At 47.8% G+C, this 26,054-nt stretch overlaps 1 protein-coding gene across 1 annotated transcript; it reads right to left on the reverse strand.

Moving 5' to 3' along the window:
* Window positions 1–24,089: 24,089 nt before the first annotated feature.
* LOC119046755 (olfactory receptor 2Z1-like) lies at window positions 24,090–25,199 on the reverse strand. The gene is given in 3 exon segments (XM_037141879.2): window positions 24,090–24,160; window positions 24,163–24,221; window positions 24,223–25,199. Coding segments are annotated over 3 exon segments (1,107 nt in total).
* Window positions 25,200–26,054: the final 855 nt, after the last annotated feature.

The following is a 26,054-nucleotide window of genomic DNA, read 5'->3' on the forward strand; positions in this document are numbered from 1 at the left end:
AGTTCAAGGCAGTCCCAGACCAGACCCTGATGCCCTCCCTGCCCAGCTCAGAATCCGCGGTGGCTCTGCAGCACCCACAGGAACAGGACGCCTTGGCCCCTTAGCCTCTCACTCAGGACTCCTGCCCAACCCCCGCCACACCCCTGCCTACCGCCCACTCTCCCCAACTCAGAGAGCAGAGCTCCCAGGCCAGGGAGCTCCCGAGCCTTGGCACCTGTGGTCCCCTCTGCCCACTGTGCCTTCCTTCTGTCCTCCAGCAACTGGGACAGGATTCACTGCCTTTAGAAAGATTTGTTTGCTCGTTCATTCACTTGATGAACACAGAGAGCCTCTCACAGGTTGAGCCCCAGTAGCACATGCTCAGAATGTGGGAGCTGTTACTTTTATTGTTATTATGTGAGCATCACTTTTGGGCTGAGCCGTTTTGGAGAAGGCCTGTGCCTTTGTTTTGCCCGTGGGCCCCTGAGCATCTGGCACCCAGTAGATTACAAAATCCTCATTAATGAAAATAAACAATCCCCTCTATACACTCACACTGTCTCTCTTCCACACACTTTTTGAACTAAGAAACTTCTAATTATCCTTCAAAACCCAGATTGGATGACTCCTCCTCCAGGAAGCCTTCCTGAACAGACCCCTGAACTCCCAGTCTAGCATCAAGACTTCTATGTGGGATGGAGGCTTCTGTGTTTCCTGCCCAAAGTCGCAGAGGGAGTGGGATAAAGAGAGACGGGCAGCAGCCAGCACCACTGGGGCACTCGGGGGTTGGGCTAAGATCCAGAGTTCTCAGCTCCCCTCTGCCCCGCCCTGATTCCTTCACTGCCTCTTAGGTTAGCTCCCTTCTCTTCATCATGGTTAGAAGTCCTCCACCCAAAGGTATTGGGGCCAAAATGGTAGCAAACGGAACATTCTGTTGCACCTTTCATGCTCTGAGGACACTGACTTCTCCCCATGTTGGGGAGCCAAGGAGGCCCAGCCCCGACCCTCCCCCGTCTCTTCTCCAACCCACTGCCCTCGTCCTGGCTGGGCGGAGTCCAGGGGCAGGTCAGGGACTACGGTTCACCGAGTGCCCACCACGGGCCGAGCGTGGTTCTCAGCACTCAAATCAAAGCATCTCTCTTCAGTATCCCTGAACCCTGAAGCAGGGGGATGTTTTTATTCTCATTTTATAGAGGAGGAAGCTGAGGTCCGGAGCGACCCACCTAGGGTCACCCAGCTTGGAAGAGGCAGAGCCGGAACCTGACCCAGCTGATTCTAGAACAGAGCTGGAGAGAGGTCCTAACCCTCCCTCCCCATTCCCTGACCGTCTGGAGCTGAGTCATCAGAGGTCAGCTCCCTCTGCCCCTGCTGTGCCTGGGGGACCCTGAGACTGGCCTCCGCACAGGTGGGGTGGCTAATTCCAGGTCTGACACCACAGCTTGAAAAGGGAGCCCTCCCTATGGAGATGTCTGCTTGCACTGTGGCCTTGTAGGGCAGACCCTTGTCCTTGGACCGGTCTCTTGCTCAGGGAGCTCCCGGAGGTGGAATCTGATGCCTGGGAGGGGAGAGGGGAGCTAGGAATGGCCTTAGAGCCCAGCTGTGCCATCCCACTCCTGCCCCGAGGCTTGGGACTGGAGTTATGTGCTCTCCGTGTACCTGCCTCATGGATACTCTAGGAGCCCTGGCCAGGCCCGAAGGGTCATCCGGGGTTCCTGGCCCCTGGGGGCCCTGGAGCAGCTGTCCAGGCTGTGTGGCCTGGGGCACCAGGCAGGTGGAGGCTGCTGTTTATAGCTTGGATGGAGTAAGCTCCCTTCCTGCACCGTGACTTTCTAACTGGGAGCTTCTGAGGACCAGAGCAGGGGAACAGGACTCATTTCCATCCTGGCCACCTCACAGCTAGGAGACTCAAGGCCATTTACTGAGCATCTACTATATGCCAGGCACTTGGGGGTGGGCTTTGAAGACACAAGGATGTACACGACTCAGACTGTGTGGAGAGATGCCCAATACCTGCAAACTATTGCAAACTTCGCCAGGGTAGGTGGGGCCAACTGCTGTCTGAGGTTGGGCTCCCAGAGAAGCAGACTCTGAGACAAGAATTTTGGGGCAGGTAATTTACTTGGGAGGCAGCCCAAGGAGACCTGGGTAGGGGCTGGGAGGTGAGACAGAGAAAGGAAACCTCTTGAAACTGCAGTAATGAAGCCAGTTGTTACCACTCTGGACAAGTTGGGCGCATTCCCGATTGGACCTCTGGGAGGCAGCAGAGAGCACCCTCTTCGGAGTCCTCAGAGCTGAGGGGTGTGGGAGCTATTTATTCACCAATCCCCATCCTCGTTCCCTGAAGGCTGCTCCCTGGTTGGGTGGCAGGGGAGGGGCAGTTGCTGATTCGCCAGCACTTCTGACCTATCTTTGCACTGGCCACAGCAGCTTCAGCAGCTGGAGAAGGACTGCCATCCCTAAACGTGCAGTTGCTGGAAGAAGGAACCCTGGGTAAGAGTGGGGTGGGTTTGGGGAACACTGTGAAATAAAAATGTTAGTGGGGTATATAACACAGAGACCTGATGAGCCTTGGGTGGAAGTCATGGAAGGCTTCCCCGAGGAGGTAGCAATGGAAGGGAAATCTGAAGGAGCACTGAATGGTGTGATGGGGGTGGTGGAGATGGGTGTTACATATTTGAAGACCACGGTGGGAGGCACCGAGTGTACCTTGGGTGAGGCTGCAAGGATCAGACGGCAGAGGAGAGTAGGAGGTACCCTTCTCCCCACAGACCATGTTTCTCTTGGAGTTTGGGGCATGCAGAGAACCGGTGGGCCAGGATTTTTGCTAAGTGAATTTACTAAATAAATATACTTAGTAAATTTACTAAGTACTGGGGAGAAAGAGCAAAGACGTTCTCTGCTTGCACCCTATGGAGTCTCGCTCATTGAATAATGACATGATAATCAAAAGGACCCAGAGTGTGTGCTGAGCAGGTCACATGGGGCTAGGGGTGGGGTGGGGAATGGGAGGGTTCAGTCTCCCCTCACCCAGACTCTTGTGCAGTGAGTACTTGGAGGTCCCCAGCTGGGAGGTTGCTCCCCAAGGTCACACAGCTGGCACGTGGCAAAGGCAGAATTTGAACCTGAGTTCATTTCAGATTCCCTGGACTCTGAAACCACAACTGCAGCCCTGCAGCCTCGTTTATTAAGTCAGCATGGGGAGGAGGGAGAAAGAACCCTGGTGCCCTCCCCAAATGCTCTGAGACAGATTCCAAGGGAACTGTGTGGGTTACATACCTTGCCCACAAATGTGGTAAAACAGGCATGACCACAAGCTTGGCAGCATCGTCACGATAATTAATAATAATTACAGTTAACACTGACATGGCCCTCAATCTGCCTGCACTCTTCTAAGTGCCTTGCATATGTAAGCTCATATATTCATTTTCACAATAACCCTATGAGATAGGGGCTTTTATTATTCTTATTTTACAGGAGAAGCTGGAGCAGAGAGGTCAAGTACTTGCTGACGGTCACACAGTTATAAAGTGGCAGAACCAAGACTTGAACCCAGGCTGACTCTACAATCTACATGCTAAACCATTACACTATACCCTGAACAGACTCATATGCTTGACTTCCAGCCCAAATTACTGTCATGGGTGATAGCCACTGCCCATTGGATGCCACTATTGGGAGACGATTCTCCCTGAGCTTCTGGTATTTTCATTTAACTCACAAGCAGAGGCACGGACAGCTTCTTGTGCTGGCTATATTTTCGAAGATGTTTGAACAGCAAACAGCTGTGAAAGGTAGAGAGAGTTTCTTCCTGTGGAGCAGAGGGCGACTTGTTTGCTGTCCATGTAACAAAGATCAACAGCTTCTCTGAGATGAAAGGAGAGTGGGCTTGTTTGCAGTCTACTTGATACAAGCCTGGGGTTTCTGACCTCGGAGTTTCTCAGCTGGGGTGCAAATCCAGTGTCCATCCAGGACCAATCTGGGTTGGCCTGCAGCATCCCCGTGGGGCTTGGGAGGAACAGGCAGGCTTGAAGTTCAGGCTGTCCACCACATTGTAATGAAATCGTTTGTCTTTGACTCTGGAGTCTTGTATCTTCTGCCAGCATCGGTGAAACCATGGCAGGTTAACGTATCCACTTGAAAGCCGGGAGACTCCCAGGCCCTTTATAGTCCTTGATATCCATTTGCTCTCTCTGTGATGCCACCTGTCACCAAGGCGTGTCTAGGGATTCAGGACTTAGCCTGTTTAGGTCCCACCCCGGCTGCTGCCTTCCTGACCAGGTGCCGATTGGGGTGGTGACGGTGACACTGCAGCCTGAACTACCCATCGTGGTTGGAAGCAGTTAATCTGGAAACCAGAGACACCGAGATTCAAGCCCCACTTTGGCATAAGCTTCAGATGAAGCTCCCTGTAAGAAAAGACCCAAAATGCAAAGGCTCAAAAGTCATACAATTTTGCAAAGTGAACTGATTGTTTCTTTAGCAAAATAGTTCCTTTGAAAAGCTTAGTAGGCATCTTGTCTAGGTGCTTCTAGTAGTTTCATTGCTAGGAATGACATCCATTTTTTAATTTTAATTTTAATTTTTTAAAGACTTTATTTAGCCCTGGCTGATATAGCTCAGTGGATTGAGCGTGGGCCTGTGAACCAGAGGATTGCGGTTCGATTCCCAGTCAGGGCACATGTCTGGGTTGCAGGCCAGTTGCCAGTGGGGGGACACACAAGAGGCAACCACACATTGATATTTCTCTCTTTAAAAAAAAAAGCTTTTATTTATTTTATCTTTAGAGGGTAAGGGAAGGAGAGAGGGCGAGAAACATCAATGTGTGGTTGCCTCTCGTGTGTCCCCCGCTGGGAACTGGCCTGCAACCCAGGCATGTGCCCTGACTGGGAATCAAACCGCAATCCTCTGGTTTGCAGGCCCGCGCCCAATACACTGAGCTACACCAGCCAGGGCGACATCCATTTTTTTAAATTTAACTTATTTATTTTTAGAGAGAGGGGAAGGGAAGGAGAAAGAGAGGGAGAGAAACATTGATGTGTGAGAGACACATCAATCAGTTGCCTCTCATGCTCTTCCAACTGTGGACCTGGCATGCAACCCAGGCCTGTGCCCTGACTGGGAATCGAACTGGCGACCTTTCAGTTTGCAGGCTGACACTCAATCCACTGAGCCACACCAGCCAGGGCAAATGTTCTTTTCTAGCCAGAGTTCTTGTGTTTATTTAATTTGCTGCCTTTGCTTCTTCAACGTACCTCCATCTTTGCCACTCCTAGTTAATGGACATCTGAAACAATAGCCTTCAGTGAGAAGCAAGATTTGTTTACACTGTTTTGGGAAACAGGAAGCTGTTGGCTCTTCCTGTCTTGTGATGTGTCTGACTCCAAAAAATGGCCAATTCTTGCCTAAATCACTTCATTCTCACAATTGCTTGCAACAAGCAGCAAGGAGCAGCCAACTCACGGTGACATTCTAGCTCTTTCCAATCACTTCCAGAAGCACAGGCTCCACAGACACATGGTCTACCTCTCAGGCTATTGCAGGTGATGGTATTTCAAATGCTGTTCTTTGGCATAACAAGGGTCACCAGCCTTCCAGCCTGAAATGTATGTATCCTACCACCAGCCCACTCAGCTGATGCAACTGACTTTTCATTTTTGTGATGGCAGCACCCACTTCTGGTTCCAGTTTCTGTAGTAGGATAAACAGCTTGCTTGCTGTATTAGTTTCCTAGGCCTTCCGTGACAAACTACCACAAATGGGGTGGCATAAATGATGGGAACTTATTTTCTCAGGGTCCTGGACATCAGAAGTGTGAAATCGAGGTGTCTGCAGGTTGGTTCCTGCTGAGACAGGGATTTTGTTTGTTTCCTGCTGTACCTTCAGCCCTTAAAAGAGTGCCTAAAATGTAACACATCCTCACTAAGTAGCTGTAGGAGGAATGAAAGTCACAAACGAATGAACCAAGAACGATATGAAGGAAATATCTAAGATTGGGATCAGGCGGAGAAATTCAGGATGGCTGGGCACCCTGTAGACCAACACAGACATCCAATGCTGTGGTCACTAACTGAAAACTGTCTTCCTGCTAACAAGGGCCCCAAGGTGCCCTACATGTTGCTGTTGCGTTGGCTGTAGATGAAGGGGTTCGGCATCGCTGCAGCGGCCTTGTGGGAGGACGTGGGGCTGAAATAAACCCCAGTGAGAGTCCCGTAGAACAGTGACACCACAGAGATGAGAGCCACAGGTGGAAAAATCCTCTGCTTGTCTGCCGCTGGTGGATGGGACCCTCAGCATGACAGCACAGATGCATGTGTAGGAGTCCAACGTGCCACTAGGGGGTGATGGTGGGCAGGGTGCGCAAAGTGGCCTGCTGAGAAAGGAGTCAGAACAGGCCAGCTTCAGCAGAGAGCTGAGGTCACACAAGAAGTGGGGCACCCGATTGTGGGGGCAGAATGAGAGGCAGATTAGTAATACCATGTGGGTCAGGACATTTCCAAAGGCTTCGGTCCAGGATGCCACCACGAAGAGGCCACAGAGCTGCACTATTACAGATGTGGCACAGTACAGAGGGTGACAGACGGCTTCATAGTAGTTCTAGGACGTTGTAGTCAGCAGGAAGCTGTCAATGCCAGCAAATCAGATGAAGAACATTTGGGTCAGGCAGTCAGAGTGAGGGATCTCTTTGTGTCCTGATGGGTGGTTGGCCAGTGTACTGGCGATACACAAAGGCCCGGATGGTCGGGAAGAAGTGCATGGGTGTGTGGAGCTGGGCCTCGGTGGCAATGGCCAGGATCATGCGTAGGTTCCCCAGCCCAGGAAGAAAGTTCGTGCTCAGGAACAGTATAAACAGCAGCTACTGTTGCTCGGGGTTTTGTGAGAAGCCCTGGAGAAGGAACTCAGAGACCCAGGTGAGGCTTGCCCTTCCCACTGCCATCCTGGGTGAGTCAGAGAGCTGTCCGTGGTCCTGGCAGAGGCCAGCCGCCGCCCCCCCCTCCCCATTGGTTCAGTAATTCATCAATCCCTCCCACTTTCTCTTGCAACAGGACCCCTCCCCCCACCCATCATTTCCATCAGTGAACACACCACTCAGCGAGTACATCCCTCCTGCAAGATGTCACCTGCAGCTTGGTGCATAGCTCCTGGGTACACTGACCCTTTCTCACCGCCACCACCCGTATCTATGACCCAGGGATTTACCAGGACACGGGAACAGGCTCAGCTCAAACATGGGGTAACAAGGAAGTGCGGAGAGTTGACACCCCTGGAGTGACCTTCGGACACTGAGGAGCAGGGCTTATCGGGTGGCTGTCCTGGCCTCACCACTCCTGAGTGAGGCCGTTCTGGGTTGTATTCTGCAAGCTCTCAGAGATCTCTAGAAGGATCGCCCCTTCATTGACCAGAGCACGAATCTACTCATTCACAGCTTTCTTTCCAAAATGTTCATTAGATCTCCTGGGATTATCTTCTCAATAAACTATTTGCATTCAAGTCCTTGACTCAGACCTGCTTTGGGGAGAACCCAAAGACACATGATTCCAAAATTCTCTCATCTGTGAAAGAATCTCTTCTTCACTCCAAATACCCTCCAGCTACTGTCCCCTTGATTGCTCCATTGGACCTCCAATACTCCTCAAAACATTGCCTGTCCTCGCCTGTCAAGAGCAGCCATGCCTTCTATTGTGAATCCAAAGCTGGCGTACAGACAGTATGCACCAGGACGATTGTCGCATTGCTCAAATGCGGAAACATTTGGCACAGGCTAGAAAATACCCTTAGAGTCCTTCCCAAGAATAGTGAAATTAACAATAGACTGCGATGTAAACTCAACATTTTAAGCTAATTGTTGTTGAATGTTGCAATAAGCTTTGATACACTGGGGACATCTGAGAAACATTTACAAAACTTTTTGCATTGCTCTGGCTTACAGGAGAGGTGCCAGTCCATCCTCACCCTCAGCTTCCCAGGTTGGCTCTAGTTTTAAGTGGTTCAGATTTACTTTGGTTTTTATTCTTTGTGCATTGCAATTTTTGTGTAAGTCGCAAATGTGCAATGTTTTCCATTATAAAATCAAAAGTTTATAATAAAACATTAAAAGAAAGTATCCAAAATGGAAAGGCAACCAAGCTCGGGTAAGCTTTTTAATGTTCCCATTAAACATGATTTCCCCAAAAATCTGCTGTATTTGTGGGAAAGAAGAGGAGAAATGATATTTATGGTGAATCGCAGCCCTGGAGCCTCCGATACTTGCAGAAGTCAGAGCAACCTGGAACGGTGCTGCTACTGTGTAAGACTCTCTGTTAAGTGTAACAATTAGTTTACAGTGTGGCAATAAAAAAAATTTAAAAATTAAAATATGGGTAGTTTAGGGTATAAGGATATAGATATTGGACACAAATGGTGTTCACTAAAGTTGGAAAGGCCGATAGTTAAATATTTCATCTGAATGACAATCATGTTTTATTCATTTTGACTCAAATAAAGAAAATTTGTAATAGTCAATGAGGAAAAATGAAAAGGACACCATTAGTCAGTTTCACACTAAAAAGCATGTAAATAATAAAAAGGTTCTGGAAACAATTTTTTTATGTCAAAGAATGTTGGAGCAGACAAAAAGCATTTTGAAAGTAACATAAGACTTTCATAACACACTAATGTACACTTAAAAATAATTGAGACTTTTCAGGACTCCGGCCAAGATGGAGGTGTAGGTAGACACACTTTGCCTCCTCCCACAACTGAAAGAACAACAAGTTTAAAAACAAAAAACAACCAGAATGGCCAGAAAATCAAACTCTATGGAAGCTCAACTACCAAGGAGTTAAGGAAGAAATATTCATCCAGATGGGTAGGAGAGGTGAAGATGGGCAGCCAGGGTGGAGAGGATGCACAGCAAGGCAACTGACCAGGTGGGCGAGGTAGCAGCTGGAAGACCGGTTGGCCCCACATTTGCACGTGGATAAGTTGGGAGCAACAGCAGGGGAGTGAGACAGACCACACAACTCAGGGTTCCAGCGTGGGTAAACTAAAGCCTCAAAACACCTGGCTGTAAAAAACCATGGGGGTTGCCCTGGTGGGAGAAACTCCCAGCCTCACCCGGCTTTGTTGTACAGGAGAGACCCACAGGGTCCTAGAATGTACACAAGCCCACCCACCCAGGAATCAGCACCAAGGGCCAAATTTGCTTATGGGTAGTGGGGGAAGTGACTGAAACGGGGCAAGAGCCAAGCAAGAGACATAGTTTCCTTTCTGACCCCTCCATCACATAACAGCACCACAACACAGTGAAGTGGGTTGCCCCCCCCAACAAGTAAACACCTAAGGCTCTGTCCTTCACAACGTAAAATGTAACAGCTGTGCCAAGACAAAGAAATATGGCCCAAATGAAAGAACAAATCAACTCCAGAAAGAGAACTAAGCAACAAGGAGATAACCAGCCTATCAGATACACAGTTTAAAACATGGTAATCAGGATGCTCACAAAAATGATTACGTACAGACACAAAATAGAGGAAGAAGTGAAGGCCATGCAAAGTGAAACAAAGAAAAATATACAGGGAACCAACTGTGAAGGGAAGGAAATTGGGACTCAAATCACAACCAGAACAGAATGAAGAAACAAGAATTCAAAAAAATGAGGAGAGGCTTAGGAACTTCCAGAACAACTTTAAACGTTCCAACATCCAAATTCTAGGGGTGCCAGAAGGAGAAGAGGAAGACCAAGAAATTGAAAACTTATTAAAAAAAATGAAGGAAAACTTCCCCAATCTGGTAAAGGAAATGGACTTCCAGGAAGTCCAGGAAGCTCAGAGAGTACCAAAGAAGTTGGACCCAGGGAAGCACACACCAAGACACATCATAATTCCATCACCCAAGATTAAAGATAAGGAGAGAATCTTGAAAGCAGCAAGAGAAAAGGAGACAGTTACCTACAAAGGAATTCCTATAAGACTATCAGTTGACTTCTCAAAAGAAACCTTGCAGATGAGAAGAGGCTGGAAAAAAGTATTCAAAGTTATGAAAGGCAAGGACCTACATTCAAGATTACTCTATCCAGCAAAGCTATCATTTAGAATGGAAGGACAGATAAAGTGTTTCTCGGATAAGGTCGAATTAAAGGAGTTTGTCATCACCAAGCCCTTATTATATGAAATGTTTAAGGGACTATTTCTAAGAAAAAGAAGAACACAACTATGAACAGTAAAGTGACTACAAACTCACAACTATCAACAACCAAAACTAAAAAAAAACAAAAAAACCCCAGAAATCTAAGCAAACAACTAGAACAGAAACAGAATCACAGAAATAGAGATCACATGGAGGGTCATTGGTGGAGAGCAGGTGGGGAAGAATGGGGAAAAGGTACAGGGAATAAGAAGTATAATTCGTAGGTATAAAATAGACAGGGGGTGGTTAAGAATAATATAGGAAATGGAGAAGCCAAGGAACTTATATGTACGACCCATGGACATGAACGAAGTGGGGGATTGCTGGAGGGAGGTGGGATGCAGGGTGGAGGGAGATAAAGGGGAGAGTAAAATGACACAACCGTAAGAGCATAATCAATAAAATATACTTAAAATGTAAAAAAATAACTTAGACTGTTCAGGTATGAAATCACAGAATGTGAAAAAATGCCATCTTGGCGTGGGCATGCTGACACCGTCAGACCCGCAGATGCGCTCGCGGCCAAACTCCTGGGCGGGAAGGACGCTGCCATCTCTGGGAAGCCACGTAGGTCAGTAAAAACTTCAACATGATCCATGAAGCTTCAACAGTGTCACTGAGATTGTTTCCATAATTTATTTAGAAAGTGAAATTCAAGACTTCGAAGGCAGTTTAAGATCTGTTGTTAATCACGAGGCTGTGATTTATTTCAGAACGACATCTGAAATAAATCTGGAAAGAGTAAAAACTAGAATTCAATTTATTGAATCTGAAACCTAATCAAATGACATTTGTAATGTTCCGGTGGCGGTTTAGAAATGTCATTTCAGTGAAAAGATATTTAAATGAAGACTTTCTTGGATGTTGTACTGATATAATGTAATTCTAAGGTTCAGGCAAAATTCACAAAACACTCTGATGCTTTAATTTGCTATCATGCAAGTTCCTTGTTAGGTTATCTCCAAATGATTTAAAAAGATGTGATTCAAATGAAACACTTTAAACATTTCTTGAAAACTTTACATGTGTTCCTATGCATCCAATAAACAGGATGTCAACGAGGTCTATGCCCCGTGTTCACGCAGCATTGTTGACAGTGGCCAAGACCCGGAACAAACAACCTGGGTGACGGCAGTGGATGAAGGGATCGGCAGAGTGGGGCGTATTCACACCATCGAAAAGAAGGACATCTGCCGTCAGTGCCAACCTGAGTGGACCTTGAGGGCCTCGTGCAAAGTGAGACAAGTCAGACAGAAAGAAAAATGGTATCGCATATATGTGGAATGTTGAAAACAAAAAAAGTACGAAGAAATCCAAATCTTGCCAAGTCTAGCCCCTGCTGGTCTCCTCGGTGTCCACCCTCCCCTCGCTGCCCCCCAGCAGGGCAGGTCTGTCCTCCCAGATCGGTCCTGCCTCTGGGCCTTCGCACGGGCGGGGGGGGGACCCCTCTCACGCTCTTCCCCTGGGGCTGCTCTTCAGCTTTCAAAGACCCACCCCAAACCCTTCCCTCTCCTAGGGCTCCACCCCTAGTGGCCGCTCGGACCTTGCCCTCCCAGGGCTGTGTTGTCTGGACCCGGACAGGAACCGCTGTGCGGTTCGTCTGCCTGCTGCCCAGCTGCTCTCCTCTGCCCGGGGAGTCTGCACCCCCAGGGTCACTGCTGATGGAGCATCTTCAGTGACACATTCCCCAGGCTGAGGGTAGGAAATCTGACATGGTGACAGAGACGGGGTCCCCTCCTGACCCAGCAATTCCACCGCAGAGGACCTCCTGAAGGTGCACGTCCCCTGAAGGGGCGTTTGGAAAGGGAAGTGTCACGGTTGGGGGACACGCATAGGAGTGACCCTGGCACTCGCTGGTGCCTCTGCAGCCACGGAACGCAGGAGACGTGGAACTGCTCACACCCGCCTGGCGGAATCGGAGGGCGTCACGCTGGGCAGACAGAAGGAAAGCAGCTGTAGAAGGAGGCGCACAGAACAATGCCACGTCTGTGCATTGTAAGAACACACGGCACAGTTTTGTGTGTTGCCTGTGGATAGGCCCCTGTAGAAAAGTAAAAAATGTGCACGGGAGTGATGAACACTCGATGTAGGGTGTTGGTTTTCTCAGAGAGAGGAAGGGAGGAGGGGAGGCAGAGGAAGAGCGAGGGGGAGGGGACAGGAGAGGGCAGGAGGCGGAGATGGGAAAAGGCCAGCCGGGGAGTAAGGAGACCTGAGCGGGCCTTTGACTTCTTCAGCCCAGTGATGAATACGAGTGTGTTCCAACTTAATTATGATCTCTGCTCAATCACATCACGGTCCCCACCTACTTTCAAGGAGGTCACTGGGAGAAGACCAGATGGGTGAGCAAGTAAATGATGGACTCCACACCCATTGTCTGGTCCAGGTCACTGTGTCCCTTAAGCTCTCATCCTGAAGGTCCAGACATACCTCTTGGGTGCCCCACCTTTGCTGAATTCCCAAGCCCCCCGCAGACCCTGGGTCCAGCCCAGTTCAGCGTCTGCCCCAGTCCTGTTCTTCATCATCGGTGCCCGAGCCCAGCCTCCTGGGCCAGAGAAGCGGGTGGCAGCCAGGCTTCCTGCCCCACTCACCGCGCCCGGCCTGCCGGTTTTACCGGCCTCTCTGTCTTCTTTCTGGCCCCTTCTCTCCTTCCGGTGCCCCGCCAGATTCTCACCTTGCCGCTCTTGGACTTCATACCTGCCCTTTCTCTGGCCTCTTTGACCCCAGCTCGCTCTTTTAGTCCAGGCCATGCAGCGGCCACCGCCAAGGTGGTGCGATGACCTGCCTCTGCGCTGCCTAGAACGCCTCACCACCTCCCTACTGCCTCGCTTCTTACCTGCTTCCTGTGTGCCTGCCACCGTGAGCAGGAGGCTGAGTGCCTCAGGACATACACAACCCTCTGAGGCAGGCAGGGTTCCTTCCATTTATAGAATGAAAAGGCGAGAACTGCCAACTACTCAGTATCTCAGTCTCTTTTGTTCTGAAGCTTTTTAAGACTCTTCAATGAAAGACCCAGAAGCTGGAACCTCCTAGCAGGGTTTACACACACTGGGCATTTCCTATCTTTGTGTTTTATTTTCCATTGTACAGACAAATGAACTGAGGCCCAGAGAAGCAAAGTCACTTCCCTGTGGTCATGCAGCAAGGCCTGAGCATGCTGATTTCGTTCCCTGCCTCCCTCTGTCCCCACTCACCCTTGGGAGGTGTCCCCTCAGGCTGCAAGGCTGGGGAAGTGAGCCGGGTGTTGCTGGGGGAGCACCCAGGGCCCAGCGCAATGCGGAGGCCGGGCTGGGCCCCACTGGAGGGAACGCCAGGGCCTGGCAGAGTCCAGTTCGCCATCCAGCCTTGCAGCTCTGGTTCAGTCCCTCTTGTCCTGTTGGGGCACCTGCTGATTGTCTACCCCATATTCTGTCCTGTTGGGCTCACATCTTCAGGGACGAGGCGACTGCAGCTTGTTCTGGGCTCTTCCCTCCACTCCTGAGCCTGGAGTGGTGGGGGCTCTGGCCTTCTTTGGGGGACTCCCCGCTGTGGGGCCTGGGCCCAGCGGAATCTCCGCCCTCTCTGCCAGACCTGCCAGCTGCTGGGTGTGTCTGTGGCTCTCCACCACTGGAACAACAGCTTCCTAACATTCATTTTTTTTTTAATTGAGGTGAGAGTCACATAAAATAAATGAACCATTTTAAAGTGTGGCATTTGCTACACTTACAAAGATGTACAACCTCTGTCTAGTTCCAGAACATTTTCATCACTCCAAAATAATACTCTGTCCCCACCATCAGTCACTGCTCACTTCCCCTCCCCCCACCCCCCACCCCCACCTCTGGCAGCTGCCAGTTGGCTTCCTGTCTCTACGGATTTGCCTGTTCTGGGCATTTCCTACAAATGGGACCGTGCACCACCCAACCTTTTGTGTCTGGCTTCTACCATTCGGCGTAGTGTTTTCAGGATGTATCCACATTGTAGCCTGTGTCAGAGTCTCAGCCTTTCTGTGGCTGAGCGACTTTCCACTGCATAGATGGACCACCTTTGGTTATCCGTTCAGTCTTTGATGGGCATCCGGGCTGTGTCCACCTTTTGGTGGTCGTGAGCAGCGCTGTTACGAGCACTGGAGGGCGAGTTTCCGCCTGCATCCCAGTGTTCAGTTCTTTGGGGGACAGCCCTGGGAGTGGGGTGCCGAGTCATGCAGCTTTTTTTTTTTTACGTTTTCAAAGAAATTTATTTATTTTCATTGTTGTTCAAGTACAGTTTTCTGTCTTTTACTCCCACCCCTGCCCAACCCCCCAGTGCTCCCCACCTCCCTCCCATTCCCACCCCCCTTACTTGTTGCCCATGTGTCCCTTATGCTTGTTCCTGTCTGTGTTTGGCCTTTTGAGGAACCGCCAAACTTCCCCACGACGGCTGCACCATCTTACATTCCCACCAGCGATACACAAGGGTTTGCATTTCGACACATCCTCAACCCTTGTTATCGTGGGCCCTTGGGTGGTATCTCAATGCCTGCTCTTTTCACATTTGAAAAATGTGTTACAATACATATAACATAACATTTACCATCTCAACCACTGCTAAGTGTCCAGGTCAGGGGCACTGAGCACATTCACACTGTTGTGCCACCATCCGGTTTACGGGTCTCTCTGCACCCAGGGAACGGGCAGTCTGTCCCCGTTAACCACTAGCTCCCTGTCATCCCTCCCGGCCCCTGGCTGCCTCCATTTCACTTTCCGTCTTTATGATCTCGACTGCTCTAAGTACCTGATATACGTGAGAGTACATAGCATCTGTCCTTTGTGACTGGCCTATTTCGCTCAGCACGTTGCCCTCCAGGTTCATTGTGGCTTGTGTCAGATTTCCTTCTCTCTCTCGGCTGAGTAATATTCTGTTGTGTGCACACACCATGTTTTGCTTGTTCATTAATAAGCACTTGGTTTGCTTCCATGTTTTAGCTGTTGTGAATTACGTTGTTATGAACACGGGTACACAAACATCTCTTCAAGACCCTGCTTTCAATTCTTTTGGGGTCTACCCAGAGGTGAAATTGCTGGGTCCCCTGGTCATTCTATTTTTAATTTGTTTAGGAACCTCAATACTATGTCTCACAGTGGCTGCATCAATTTATGATCCCCGCAGTAGCTCACAGGCATTTGAGGTTCTGCACACCCTCACCAGCACGTGTCCTCCGTTTTTGTAAGTCGGCCGACCTGATGGGTGTGGGGTGTCGTCTCAAGTTTCCACTTGCATTTCCCTGATGAGTGATGTTGAGCATCATTTTACATTCCAAATATTTTGACCTTGCACATCTGCTGGTAAAATGTGCGTGTGCATACACATCCACTGCATGTACATTTATCTTCAAACTAAATAGTGCACTGCTGTCGTAACGGTGTGATAAATATAAAATGTCTCCACATTGAAATTAAAAAGGGACACTGTCAGGACGACATAAACTCTTGGTTGTGTCAAGCCACCCTAACGATAACACTGAAGCTTCGAGGTACCCTGGGGCCAAATTCATGGCCGAGGGTCGTGGACAAGAATGCTTGTCACAAATAGGCTTTTGACAATTGAACAGCGCTCGGTCATGTCTCGTCACAGACCCTTTCTCTGTCCCTGTTTTCTCCCCTTGTGACGCAGCTGACACGGCCCGTTTCAGAGGCCGAAGGGTCCCCACCAGCACTGTTTGGTTGGCATTTTGGCCATCTTGTGTACTTGTATGTCGCAGGTTTATTTTTGATGATGGGTTGAGAAAAAAATGGACAATACAATCAGTGAATCTACTCACCTTGGTGCATAGGAACTGCATTTGATGTGCCAAGCACATCAAAATAGGATGAAAGCTAAAAAGTCAACCTGGTGAAATAGAAAAAGTTAGCAAAGTGCACATTCTTTTTATTATAAAAAAAACAACGATTAATTCTGAAGTAATTTGAGGCCCACCTAGAAGTTGTGAACAGTACGGTCCCAAGAGCCCTTCACTCAGCCTCCCCAATAAACCACCTTACAACTACATAAAAAATAGATAATTATATATTACATAATGTATCCATGTAATTATTATATATTTTATGTTTATATATGATCGTTATACATAATTATACATTTGTACTCTCATTTAAAAAAACCAGCACCTTGACTTTGGTATAATACTGTTGACAAAAAGCCTTACTTGGTGCTCAGTGATCTTACGTGCACGCCACTGCTCTGAAGGGCTCCCCAACGTTCTGCCGCTTGCGCAGATCCTGCAGTCGCCGCCACAATCAGGAAACAGCTCTTCTGTCTCCCCAGAGAAACCCCCTGACACTGCGCCTCTGAGTCACCCCTTCCCTAACCCTTGGTGCCCTTCATTGGAGCAGCACAGCCCCTGAGCCGTCATTCTGAGACCGTGAGGTAAGTCACACCCTCAGGTGCACTGCCTTTTGAGACTGGCTGCTCCTACTCAGCACCATACTCTCGAGAACCTTCCAGTGGTCTGTGTCCGTAGTTCATTCCCTTTCACTGCTGAATATCGTTCCACTGGATGGATGAACCACTGCTTTGCTCTGTTTTGTTTTAGACATTTTGTAGTTGAAGGAATTTAGGTTGTTTCCAGGTTTAGGCTGGAAACATGTTTCCATTTCCCCAGGGGAAACACCCAGGAATGAGATTGCAGGTTTATATGAAGTGTGAGTTTAACTTATAAGAAACTGTCAACCCATTTTCCAGAGCAGCCTCACTGTCTCCTTGCCCCCACCACTAATGCGTGAGACTCCTGCTCGCTCTGCACCCTTGACTGCAGCGGCATTGTCAGAGTTTCAATTTTAGCCGTTCTGGTAAGTGTGTCACAATATCGCATCCTGGCTTTAATTTGCATTTCCCTAGTGGTTAATGATGTCGTACATCTCTTCATTTGCATCTTTGTCATCTGTACATCCTTTTGGTGAGGTGTTCAAATGTTCAAGTCTTTTCTTCATTCTCTAATCTCTTCAGAAGATTTTGGAAGATAAAAATGAACATGAATGGCCCTGGCTGGTGTGGCTCAGTGGATTGAGTGCTAGCCTGCAAACTAAAGGGTTGCTTGTTGGATTCCCAGTCAGGGCACATGACTGGCTTGCAGGCCAGGTCCCCAGTTGGGGGCATATGAGAGGCAACCACACACTGATGTTTCTCGCCCTCTTTTTCTCCCTCCCTTCTCCTCTCTCTAAAAATAAATAAATAAAATCTTTTAAAAAATGGACATAAATGTAAGTTTTTCAGTTTTCTCCATACATGAAGTGCTGCTATGGCATAATTCCTCTGTGTGTGTGTGTGTGTGTGTGTGTGTGTGTGTACCCTTCCCGTTGCAGTCTGTGTGAATGGCGCCCCCCTGAGGTTAGTGCAGCGCACTACTTTCTCCTCTGGTTTCCTAGCAGTGCTGTCTGATTCTCCTTGGAACAACTTGCCTATCCTGCCTGCCCTATTTCAACAGTAGCTGATGCAGGTCCATTCTCTTGTTGTGGGATGTACTCCAACCTCACCTGCGTGGCATCAGGATCATTTACAACATGGCTTCAGCTGACCTTGCCAGTCCCCTCTACGGTTAGTTCCCATACCCTCTCTCTCCTAAAATCATGCTTCCTCAAGCTTCAAGACCTTTGTATATGCAGTCTTTCTGCTAGGAGTGCCCCCATCCCTCCAGACTAATGATTCCTCACACTGCTGTCCAGGCCGGGGTCAAAGCACCTCTTTTCTCCAAGACATTTTTCCTTCTCTGCTCACCAACCCCAGGACCCTGGTTTCAGCCCATCGCTAAACATTTGGGACAGCAGTATCTGTGTCCAACTCTGTGTGCCCACCACAACTGGAACTTCTCAGGGCAGGGTCTTGAACAGAGCTTTCTCTGCTTTTCCAGTGCTACTCAGCATGGGGCTGGGAGCAGTGGGCTGGCAGAAGGACAGGCACTGTCGTCGAAACAATAACCAGGGGTTTCCAAAAGGACCTTGTGAGCTAGTATTCACATTTTTCTAAGGGGATCATATGAATTTTGAATTGAGTAGAAAGGTTGTACAAGAACAGATCTACATGCTCATGAACCTCTTCATTCATTCATTCATTTGTTATTGAGCATCTACTATGTGTCAAGGCCTAGGCCAGGTGAAGAAAACATCTCACCCCTCACCCAGCTCACAGCTGAGTGGAGAAGGCAGGCAGAAGTCCATATTTGCACATTTCACAAGTTTATGGTTATAATGTGACGTGAGCTCTGAAGTATGTGATGCTATGAGAGAGGGCCACCGGGACCCAATCTGTGGTCAGAGAAGGCTTCACTGAAGAGGTGACTCTGAGATGAGACATGAAGAATGAGTAGGAATTTAGTTGGCCACAGTGGTAAGGGAAGGGAGTCAGGCCAAAGGAACAGCACTTTTGAAAGCAGGAGGCTGGCGGGGGCACCCTGAGCACCAGCACTTGTGGGGACCCTGCCCTGCCTTGTGGCAAATGTGTTCGAAAGCATCATTATTACATCTGTTTCTTCCTCTGCTTAAAAAGTAGATAAAATGGAGACTTCCGCCAAGATGGAGGTATAGGTGGATGTGCCGTGCCTTCTCACACAACCAAGTTTAGAGACAACTAAATATTAGCAACAAAAAACACAGCCAGAACACGGAAAATTGAACTTTTCGGAAGTCCGTTAACAACAAATTCTTCAGCCTGACTGGTAAGGGGCGAAACCAGCGGGTGGTGAGGGGTTGCACAGGAGGACTCGGTCAGACGGACTCAGGCGCAGAATCCAGACTCGCGGAATTCAGGCGCAGGGTTGGACCTAGTGAGCGACCGAGAGAGCCACCAGGCGAGCGACCGCGGGGGAGACAGCGGGGGAGCAGTGCTGCGTGTTGACTGTGGTCGCGCATTTGTGCGCGGGCGGACAGGCGAGGGAGTGGGCGTTTGGACCGGCCCGCGAGCGGCAGTGGATGGAGGGCGCCGCCATTTCCCCGCTCTGACCACGCCCCACATACAGGGTCACAACCCAGCGACCTGGGAGTCCAAGGCACCGCTTCTCACACTTAAAGGGCCAGAACAGACCAAAAATGTCGCAAGATCTCAAAGCTCCAGAGCCCATAGATCTAAGCAATGAAGAAATAGCAAAACTCTCAGACGCACAGTTTAAAACACTGGTCATCAGGATCCTCACAGAACTGGTTGATTATAGCCACAAATTAGACAAATATATGAAGGCGAAACTAATTGAAATGAATGGAATTGCACAGGAAACCAATAGCAATGAAAAGGAAACTGGGACTCAGATCAATGGAGTGGACCAGAAGAAAGCAAATAATGGCCAAACAGAAAAGAGTCAGGAAGCAAGAATTCAAAGAAATGAGGAGAGTCTTAGGAACCTCCAGGACATCTTTAAACGCTCCAACATCCGAATTATAGGGGTACCACAAGGGGGAAAGGCACAGCCACCAGTGGAAAACTTATTTGCACAAATAATAAAGGAGAATTTCCCCAATCTGGCAAAGGAAATAGACTTCCAGGAAATGCATGAAGCTCAGAGAGTCCCAAAGAAGTTGGACCCAAGAAGAAACACACCAAGGCACATCATAATTACATTAGCCAAAATTAAAATGAAGGAGAGAATCCTAGAAGCAGCAAGAGCTAAGGGGACAGTCACCTACAAAGGAGTCCCCATTAGACTGTCAGCTGATTTCTCAAAAGAGACCTTCCAGGCAAGAAGGGGCTGGAAAGAGGTATTCCAAGTCATGAAATCCAAAGACCTACAACCAAGATTGCTCTATCCAGCAAAACTTTCATTTAGAATGGAAGGACAGATAAAGTGCTTCTCAGATAAGATCAAATTCAAGGAGTTCATCATCACTAAGCCCTTATTATATGAAATGTTAAAGGGACTTATCTAAGAAAAAGAAGTTAAAGAAACATGAACAGTGAAAGGACAACAAACTCACAGTTATTAACAACCACACCTAAAACAAAAGCAAACTAAAAGGACAGCTAGATCAGGAGTGGAAACATAGAAATGAAGATCTCAAGGAGGGTTAGCAACAGGGGAGTGGGAGGAGGAGAAGGGGGGAGAAGGTACAGAAAATAAGTAGCATAGACAGTAGATAGAAAATAGATGGGGGGACAAGAATAGCATGGGAAATATAGAATCTAAAGGACTTGAGACACATGGTCATAAACTAAAGGGGGGGTAATGGTGGGGATGGGGGAGTAGGGTGGAGGAGAATGAAGGGGGGAATAGAACAACTGTAACAGCATAATCAATAAAAAAAATTTTTTAATGTAGATAAAATGGTTAAGCATGGGCCTGTGAAGCAAAGGGTCGCTGGTTTGACTCCCAGTCATGACACTTGCCTGGGTTGCCCACCAGGTCCCCAGTAGGGGACACATGAGAGGCAACCACACATTGATGTTTCTCTCCTACTCTTTCTCCTTCCCTTTCCCTCTAAAAATAAATAAATAAAATATTTTTTAAAGTAGAAAGAATGGTTATATTTTTTCTTTTGAAATTATTTACATGGCATAAAAAACTCATTTATTTATTGTGCACCTCCAGGAATTCTTGCAAATGGAGGACGTCTAACCCAGTTAACTTTTCAATGTAATAACGTTTTGGGGAAAACGTTATGCCAACAATGAATGAAGTTGATGTCATGTTGGCCTACAAAGAAATTTCATTCGAAAGTTTTAATTTTGATTTAACACACTTTTTTTTTTCAAACATTAGATTTGTTTTTAATTTTTTCCTGGTCTTGAACAACCTCAGAAAAAACCTACTGGTGCGGCGATGTACCAGCGCCCCACAGCGTCCAAACTGGGAAACGCACCCTGCAGGCATGTAGATCAAACTCAGTTTGGGGCTGCGGAAAAATCAACTTAAAGCCATCCATGGCCTCCTCCTCCTCTTCTCTCACAGTTGTCCTATCTCCAAGAAACCCAAGTTACAATTAGAAAGAAGTGCTCTTCTCCCCCGATACAACATTCCTTTTACACACTTCTCTGCCTTTGTACCCAAAGTTCCCTCTTCATTCTTTTATTTATTTTGCCGTTATTCCTATTCTTCAGAGGAAGATTTTGAGGCACAGAAAGGTCAAATCGCTCAGGTCCTCTTGGTCCCGAAGGCCACTCTTGTTAAACATTTTGATATTGGAGCCAGTACGCTTACATATATGAAGACTTTCTGGTCCTGTTTATACATCTAATATGAAGACAAAGTGTCAGGGCTCAGAGAGGCAAAGTCACTTGCCCAGTGTCACACAGCACGTTTGATTGACTCCAGAACTCTTGGTCTTACCGTCTGCATCCACCTGTTTTCCCCTCTCCCCACTTATCTGGCAGGTAAGCTATGGTGTCAGGCACCAAGCTCAGGGTGCCCTCTACAGTTCTGCTTTCTGGATCTGGATGTATCTGGTGAGTGGTAAGCTGGGTTGCGTGGAGAATGGGGTCTGAGCCTTCAAGTGATAGGAAGGTAGGTATGCAGTCCCTCAGGAAGAAACTTGAGTGCTCATATCCTAGTCCCTGAGTACCTTGTTAGAGACCCAGATGACAAATAACTGTCCGCCCTAGGTGGAATCGCTGCGAGACGTGACCTCTTGAGGAAAGCAAGCAGCATTCATCAGTTCTTATTCTCTTTCATCCACTTCTACTGATCCCGGGGTGGTGAGAGATGCGGATCGCTGAGTCACTTATCCTGAGAAGAACTTTCCTCAAAAGTCGTACAATGGCAGCATTCCCATGGCAAAATTTGAACTTTGGAGAATCTTGGGACCGACATACCTGATTTTGAAACGCTAGCGCCCCCTAACTATTGGTTTGGAGTACATGCACGGAACAGTTAAGGTTTAATGTGAATGGAATGAATTCACCTATAACATATACATATACTCTGCATATTTACATATTTATATGTAAAGATATATCTTTATAATATGTATATCTTATAAATATAAAAAAAGATATGTCTATCTTCTTAATGAATTGACCTTCTTATCATTATGAAATGTTCTTTACCTCTAATAACTACCCTTATTTTTGAGTGTGCTTTGTCTGGTATTAATACAATAGTCCCCTTTATCTGCAGTTTCCCTTTCTGCTTTAGTTACCCTTCGACAACCGCAGTCCAAAAATATTAAATGGAGAATTCCAGAAATAAACAATCCGTACCTTTTAAATTACGCACCATTCTGAGTAGCGAGGGGGATGAAATCTTGCTCTGTCCTGCTCCACCCCTCTCAGAATGAGAATCATTCCTTTGTTCACCTATCTACCCTGTATACACTACACACCAGTTATTTTCTTTATTTCTTTTAACCCTCACCAGAGGACATGTTTATTGATTTTTAGAGGGGGAAAGGAGGAGGGAGAGAGAGAGAAACATCAATGTGAGAGAGAAACATTGATTGGTTGCCTCTTGCACACACCCCAAGTGGGAACCCAACCAGCAACCTAGGCATGTGCCCTGGCCAGGGATCAAACCTCATAACCTTTTGGTCTATGGGATAATGCTCCCACCAACTGAGCTACACCATCTAGAACACACCAACTTTTTTATGATTAGTATTTTCATGATTTGTTCTGCATACTTTTTACAAGAAATCCATAGTCAAGAAAATTTGAACATCTAATAAACTTATGAAAAGATGTGTGTCCTCACTAAAAATCAGGGATATATTAAAAGTAATACAATAAAGAAATATAGTTTTCCTCCAGAAAACTGACAAAAATGTGAAGTTTTATCATTCAAAACGGTGACGTATTTGGGAAAGTGAAAACTCCCATCCATGGATGGCAATCTTTGCAGGGTAATTTGGGAATATCTGTTAAATGAAAAGCATGCACACTTTAAGATGAAGCAGTTCATCTTCTAGACATCTCAACTGTGTGTTCGCAGGAAGAAGAGGGGGGGAGGTGAGTGACCCAGGCCTCCTGACAGGGCGACGGTGTAGAGGAGGGAAGAGGAGGAGTGGCAACCAGGCTCTTCATTTTCCCCTCTGAATGTGGCTTTCTCTGCAATGTCCATGAAATGTCTAAAAAGTAAATCCAGCTGGCTCTGGCTGGTGTGGCTCAGCTGGCTGGAGCATCATCCCGTACCAGAAGGTTTCAGGTTCAATTCCTGGTCAGGGCACATACCTGGGATCAGTCTCCCACCTGAGTGCCTTTGGGAGGCACTGAATTCCCCATTGGGAGCATGTGGTCCCTGGTCCAGGTGTGTACGAGAGGCAATCAATTGATGATTCTAGCATTGCTCTTTAGCCCTTTCTCTAGCCCTTCCTCTCTCTCTCTAAAAGTAATTTTAAAATGTCCTTGGGTGAAGATTTTAAAAAAATGCTTAGGATGGCATGCCAACTGAGCTTTTGTATGAACAGAAATGGCTGTGATTCTTAATCCAAAGATTCATTAGATAAACATCTCTGCAAAGATAAAGAACAAGGATAGATCATTTCCCTGGAAATGCTTACTTGAGTAATCTTAACTCTTGTTCCGGTTGGTGCTGATACCAGAAGCTTACAAATGGCAACATCTAATCATACATCACCCTGACGAATCATTCAAGAGTGACCTGTCTGCTCTGTGGTGGTTGAGACAGCAAAAGTAACACACGCCTGGGCTGTCTAATCAGGGGCATCTCTGGCGACAATCTTCCACTGTTGTAAAACCTAAATGTGACTCAGACAAAGACACTGCTAAGAACCAGCACAAGCAAAGATAGTACCAGTGTCACTGCCGGAGCACCACCCCCTGAGTCCTCCTTCTTGCTTGGATTCTGAGGATTGGATCTCAAACACTTCACTCACTGTGCAGAAATGTATAAGAATGACTGTAAGGCCCAACACTACCAGGTGGCCAAAATATCCATGAGCTGTGACCCATCTCTGACGTTGGATTGTCCTTCTTATAGTAAAAATTTCCTTCTACTTAGGACTAAATAACCCAACCCCTCCTACTTTCTAAGCGACTGAGATCACTCTGTTTTTGTCCTACAAATCCACAACAGAAAAAGTGAGTCTCGGAGGAGGAAGGGAGCTGACTGCAGTACGCCTTGCCCCACATGGACTGCAAATGAAAGAGAGGTCTTAGATGTAAAGGAGGGTCCCCTGGCCAACTCAGCGTCCCCTGTAGGGTCTTCTCTTTGATCTGAAACTACTTCTGCCAAGGACCTTGACCAAAGCCACTCGAACTTCTTGGTTCCTCAGGCTATAGATGAGGGGGTTGAGTGTGGGGGTGACAAGACTGTAGAAGAGGGAGACCACATTATCCTGCTGTGGGCTGTGGTATGTTCCTGGCACCATGTACATGAACACGGCTGCCCCATAAAAAAGCCCCACCACAGTGATGTGCGAGGAGCAGGTGGTGAAGGCCTTCTGTCGGGCCTCCTCCGAGCGCATGCGGAGAACGGCCCCCAACACGTGGCCGTAGGAGGTGGCGATGAGGGACAGGGGCAGCAGCAAGATCAGCACCCCAGAGATGGACAGCGCCAACTCATAGGCAGAGGTGTCTGCACAGGAGAGCTTCAGCAGAGCAGGCAGCTCACAGAAGAAGTGGTCCACGATGCGGGAGGCACAGTAGGGGAAGTGCAGAGTGATGGAGGTCTGGATGGAGGCCACAAGTACACCTGACGTCCAGGAGGTACCCACCATGAGCAGGCACACCTGACGTCTCATGAGCACAGGATAATGGAGGAGGTGGCACACAGCAACGTAGCGGTCGTAAGACATAAGAGACAGCAGAACGCCCTCAGCGACACCCAACAACATCAGGAAGAACATCTGAGCTGCACAGCCCCCAAAAGAGATGGAACTCTCTCCCTGGAGGAAGTCAGCCGCCATCTTGGGGATGGTGACCAGGGGGAAGCCAACATCCAACAGGGACAGTTGGCTGAGCAGAAAGTACATGGGTGTGTGGAGCCTGGAGTTTGTCTGGATCAGGAAGAGCAGGATGGCGTTGCCCAGAAGGCCCATTGTGAATATGACTACCACGAGGGAAAATAGGACCATATGTGGCCCTGAGTGGCTGAAGAGCCCCATGAGAGTGAAGTCTGAGGTCACTGATTGATTTGATTCCCCCATCCTCTGGGAGACATCATTCATCTGCAGAGAGAACTGAATATTTGGCAAGAAGTCTCAGTGCGGGGTAGCTTCACCTTACGTGCCAACTGCAACCATTAGACAGGGACTGCTGGAATCTCCTGAGAAGGATGATGAGCACATACAGTCTCAGTAGGAAAAGAAGTACCATGACTGATTCATGGTGCCTGACCTGGCCAGGAGATGGAAAACAGCTAAATGATGCCCTGCTCTTCCCATTTTTTTTTGTAAAATTCTTGCCTTCACCCTCCAGGCAAGCACTATTCATTAGTACTTGCAGTTAAACTGTGAGTCCCCAAGCCACAGAGTGCAAATCACCCCCAGTGGAATATTGGAATACACATCGTTCCAGACACCCTGGGGACAAAGCAGAGGGAGGATTCTGAATAGACTAGAATTTGAAGTAGGGAGACTTTGTCAAATGACAGGGGGTGATGGAGACGGATCAAATGTAAAACCATGAGGAAATTCTCATTTCCAAATTCATTGGGAGGGCCAATGTCTGGAAAGAGTCACAGGTGGGATATTTAGGATGTGAACTCAAGGCATCTATACAGTAAAGGGGCATATGAGTGACAGAGGTTGGGACCAAATGGTCTGGGGTGGTGGATGGCAAGTTTTCCAGAATATTAGATGTCATTTTGAGGCTTAACTTCATAGGGTAGGAGTGGAGAGTATTAAGTGCTCAATAAAAATCTGCTGAATGAATGCAGTGGACAAAGATGAAGGATCAGGATGGACTGACTGCCTGTGCCTAACTAAGAATACTTATATGTGACCTTCTTACCTTCAACATCACCTTGCAGATAGCCCTGGAATATTATTTACACACATCATCTTCAACTTCTGATAACTTCT

This window comes from Artibeus jamaicensis, unplaced genomic scaffold (genome assembly GCF_021234435.1).
Source record: "Artibeus jamaicensis isolate MK-2021 breed Jamaican fruit bat unplaced genomic scaffold, CSHL_Jam_final contig_477, whole genome shotgun sequence".
Taxonomy (NCBI): domain Eukaryota; kingdom Metazoa; phylum Chordata; class Mammalia; order Chiroptera; family Phyllostomidae; genus Artibeus; species Artibeus jamaicensis.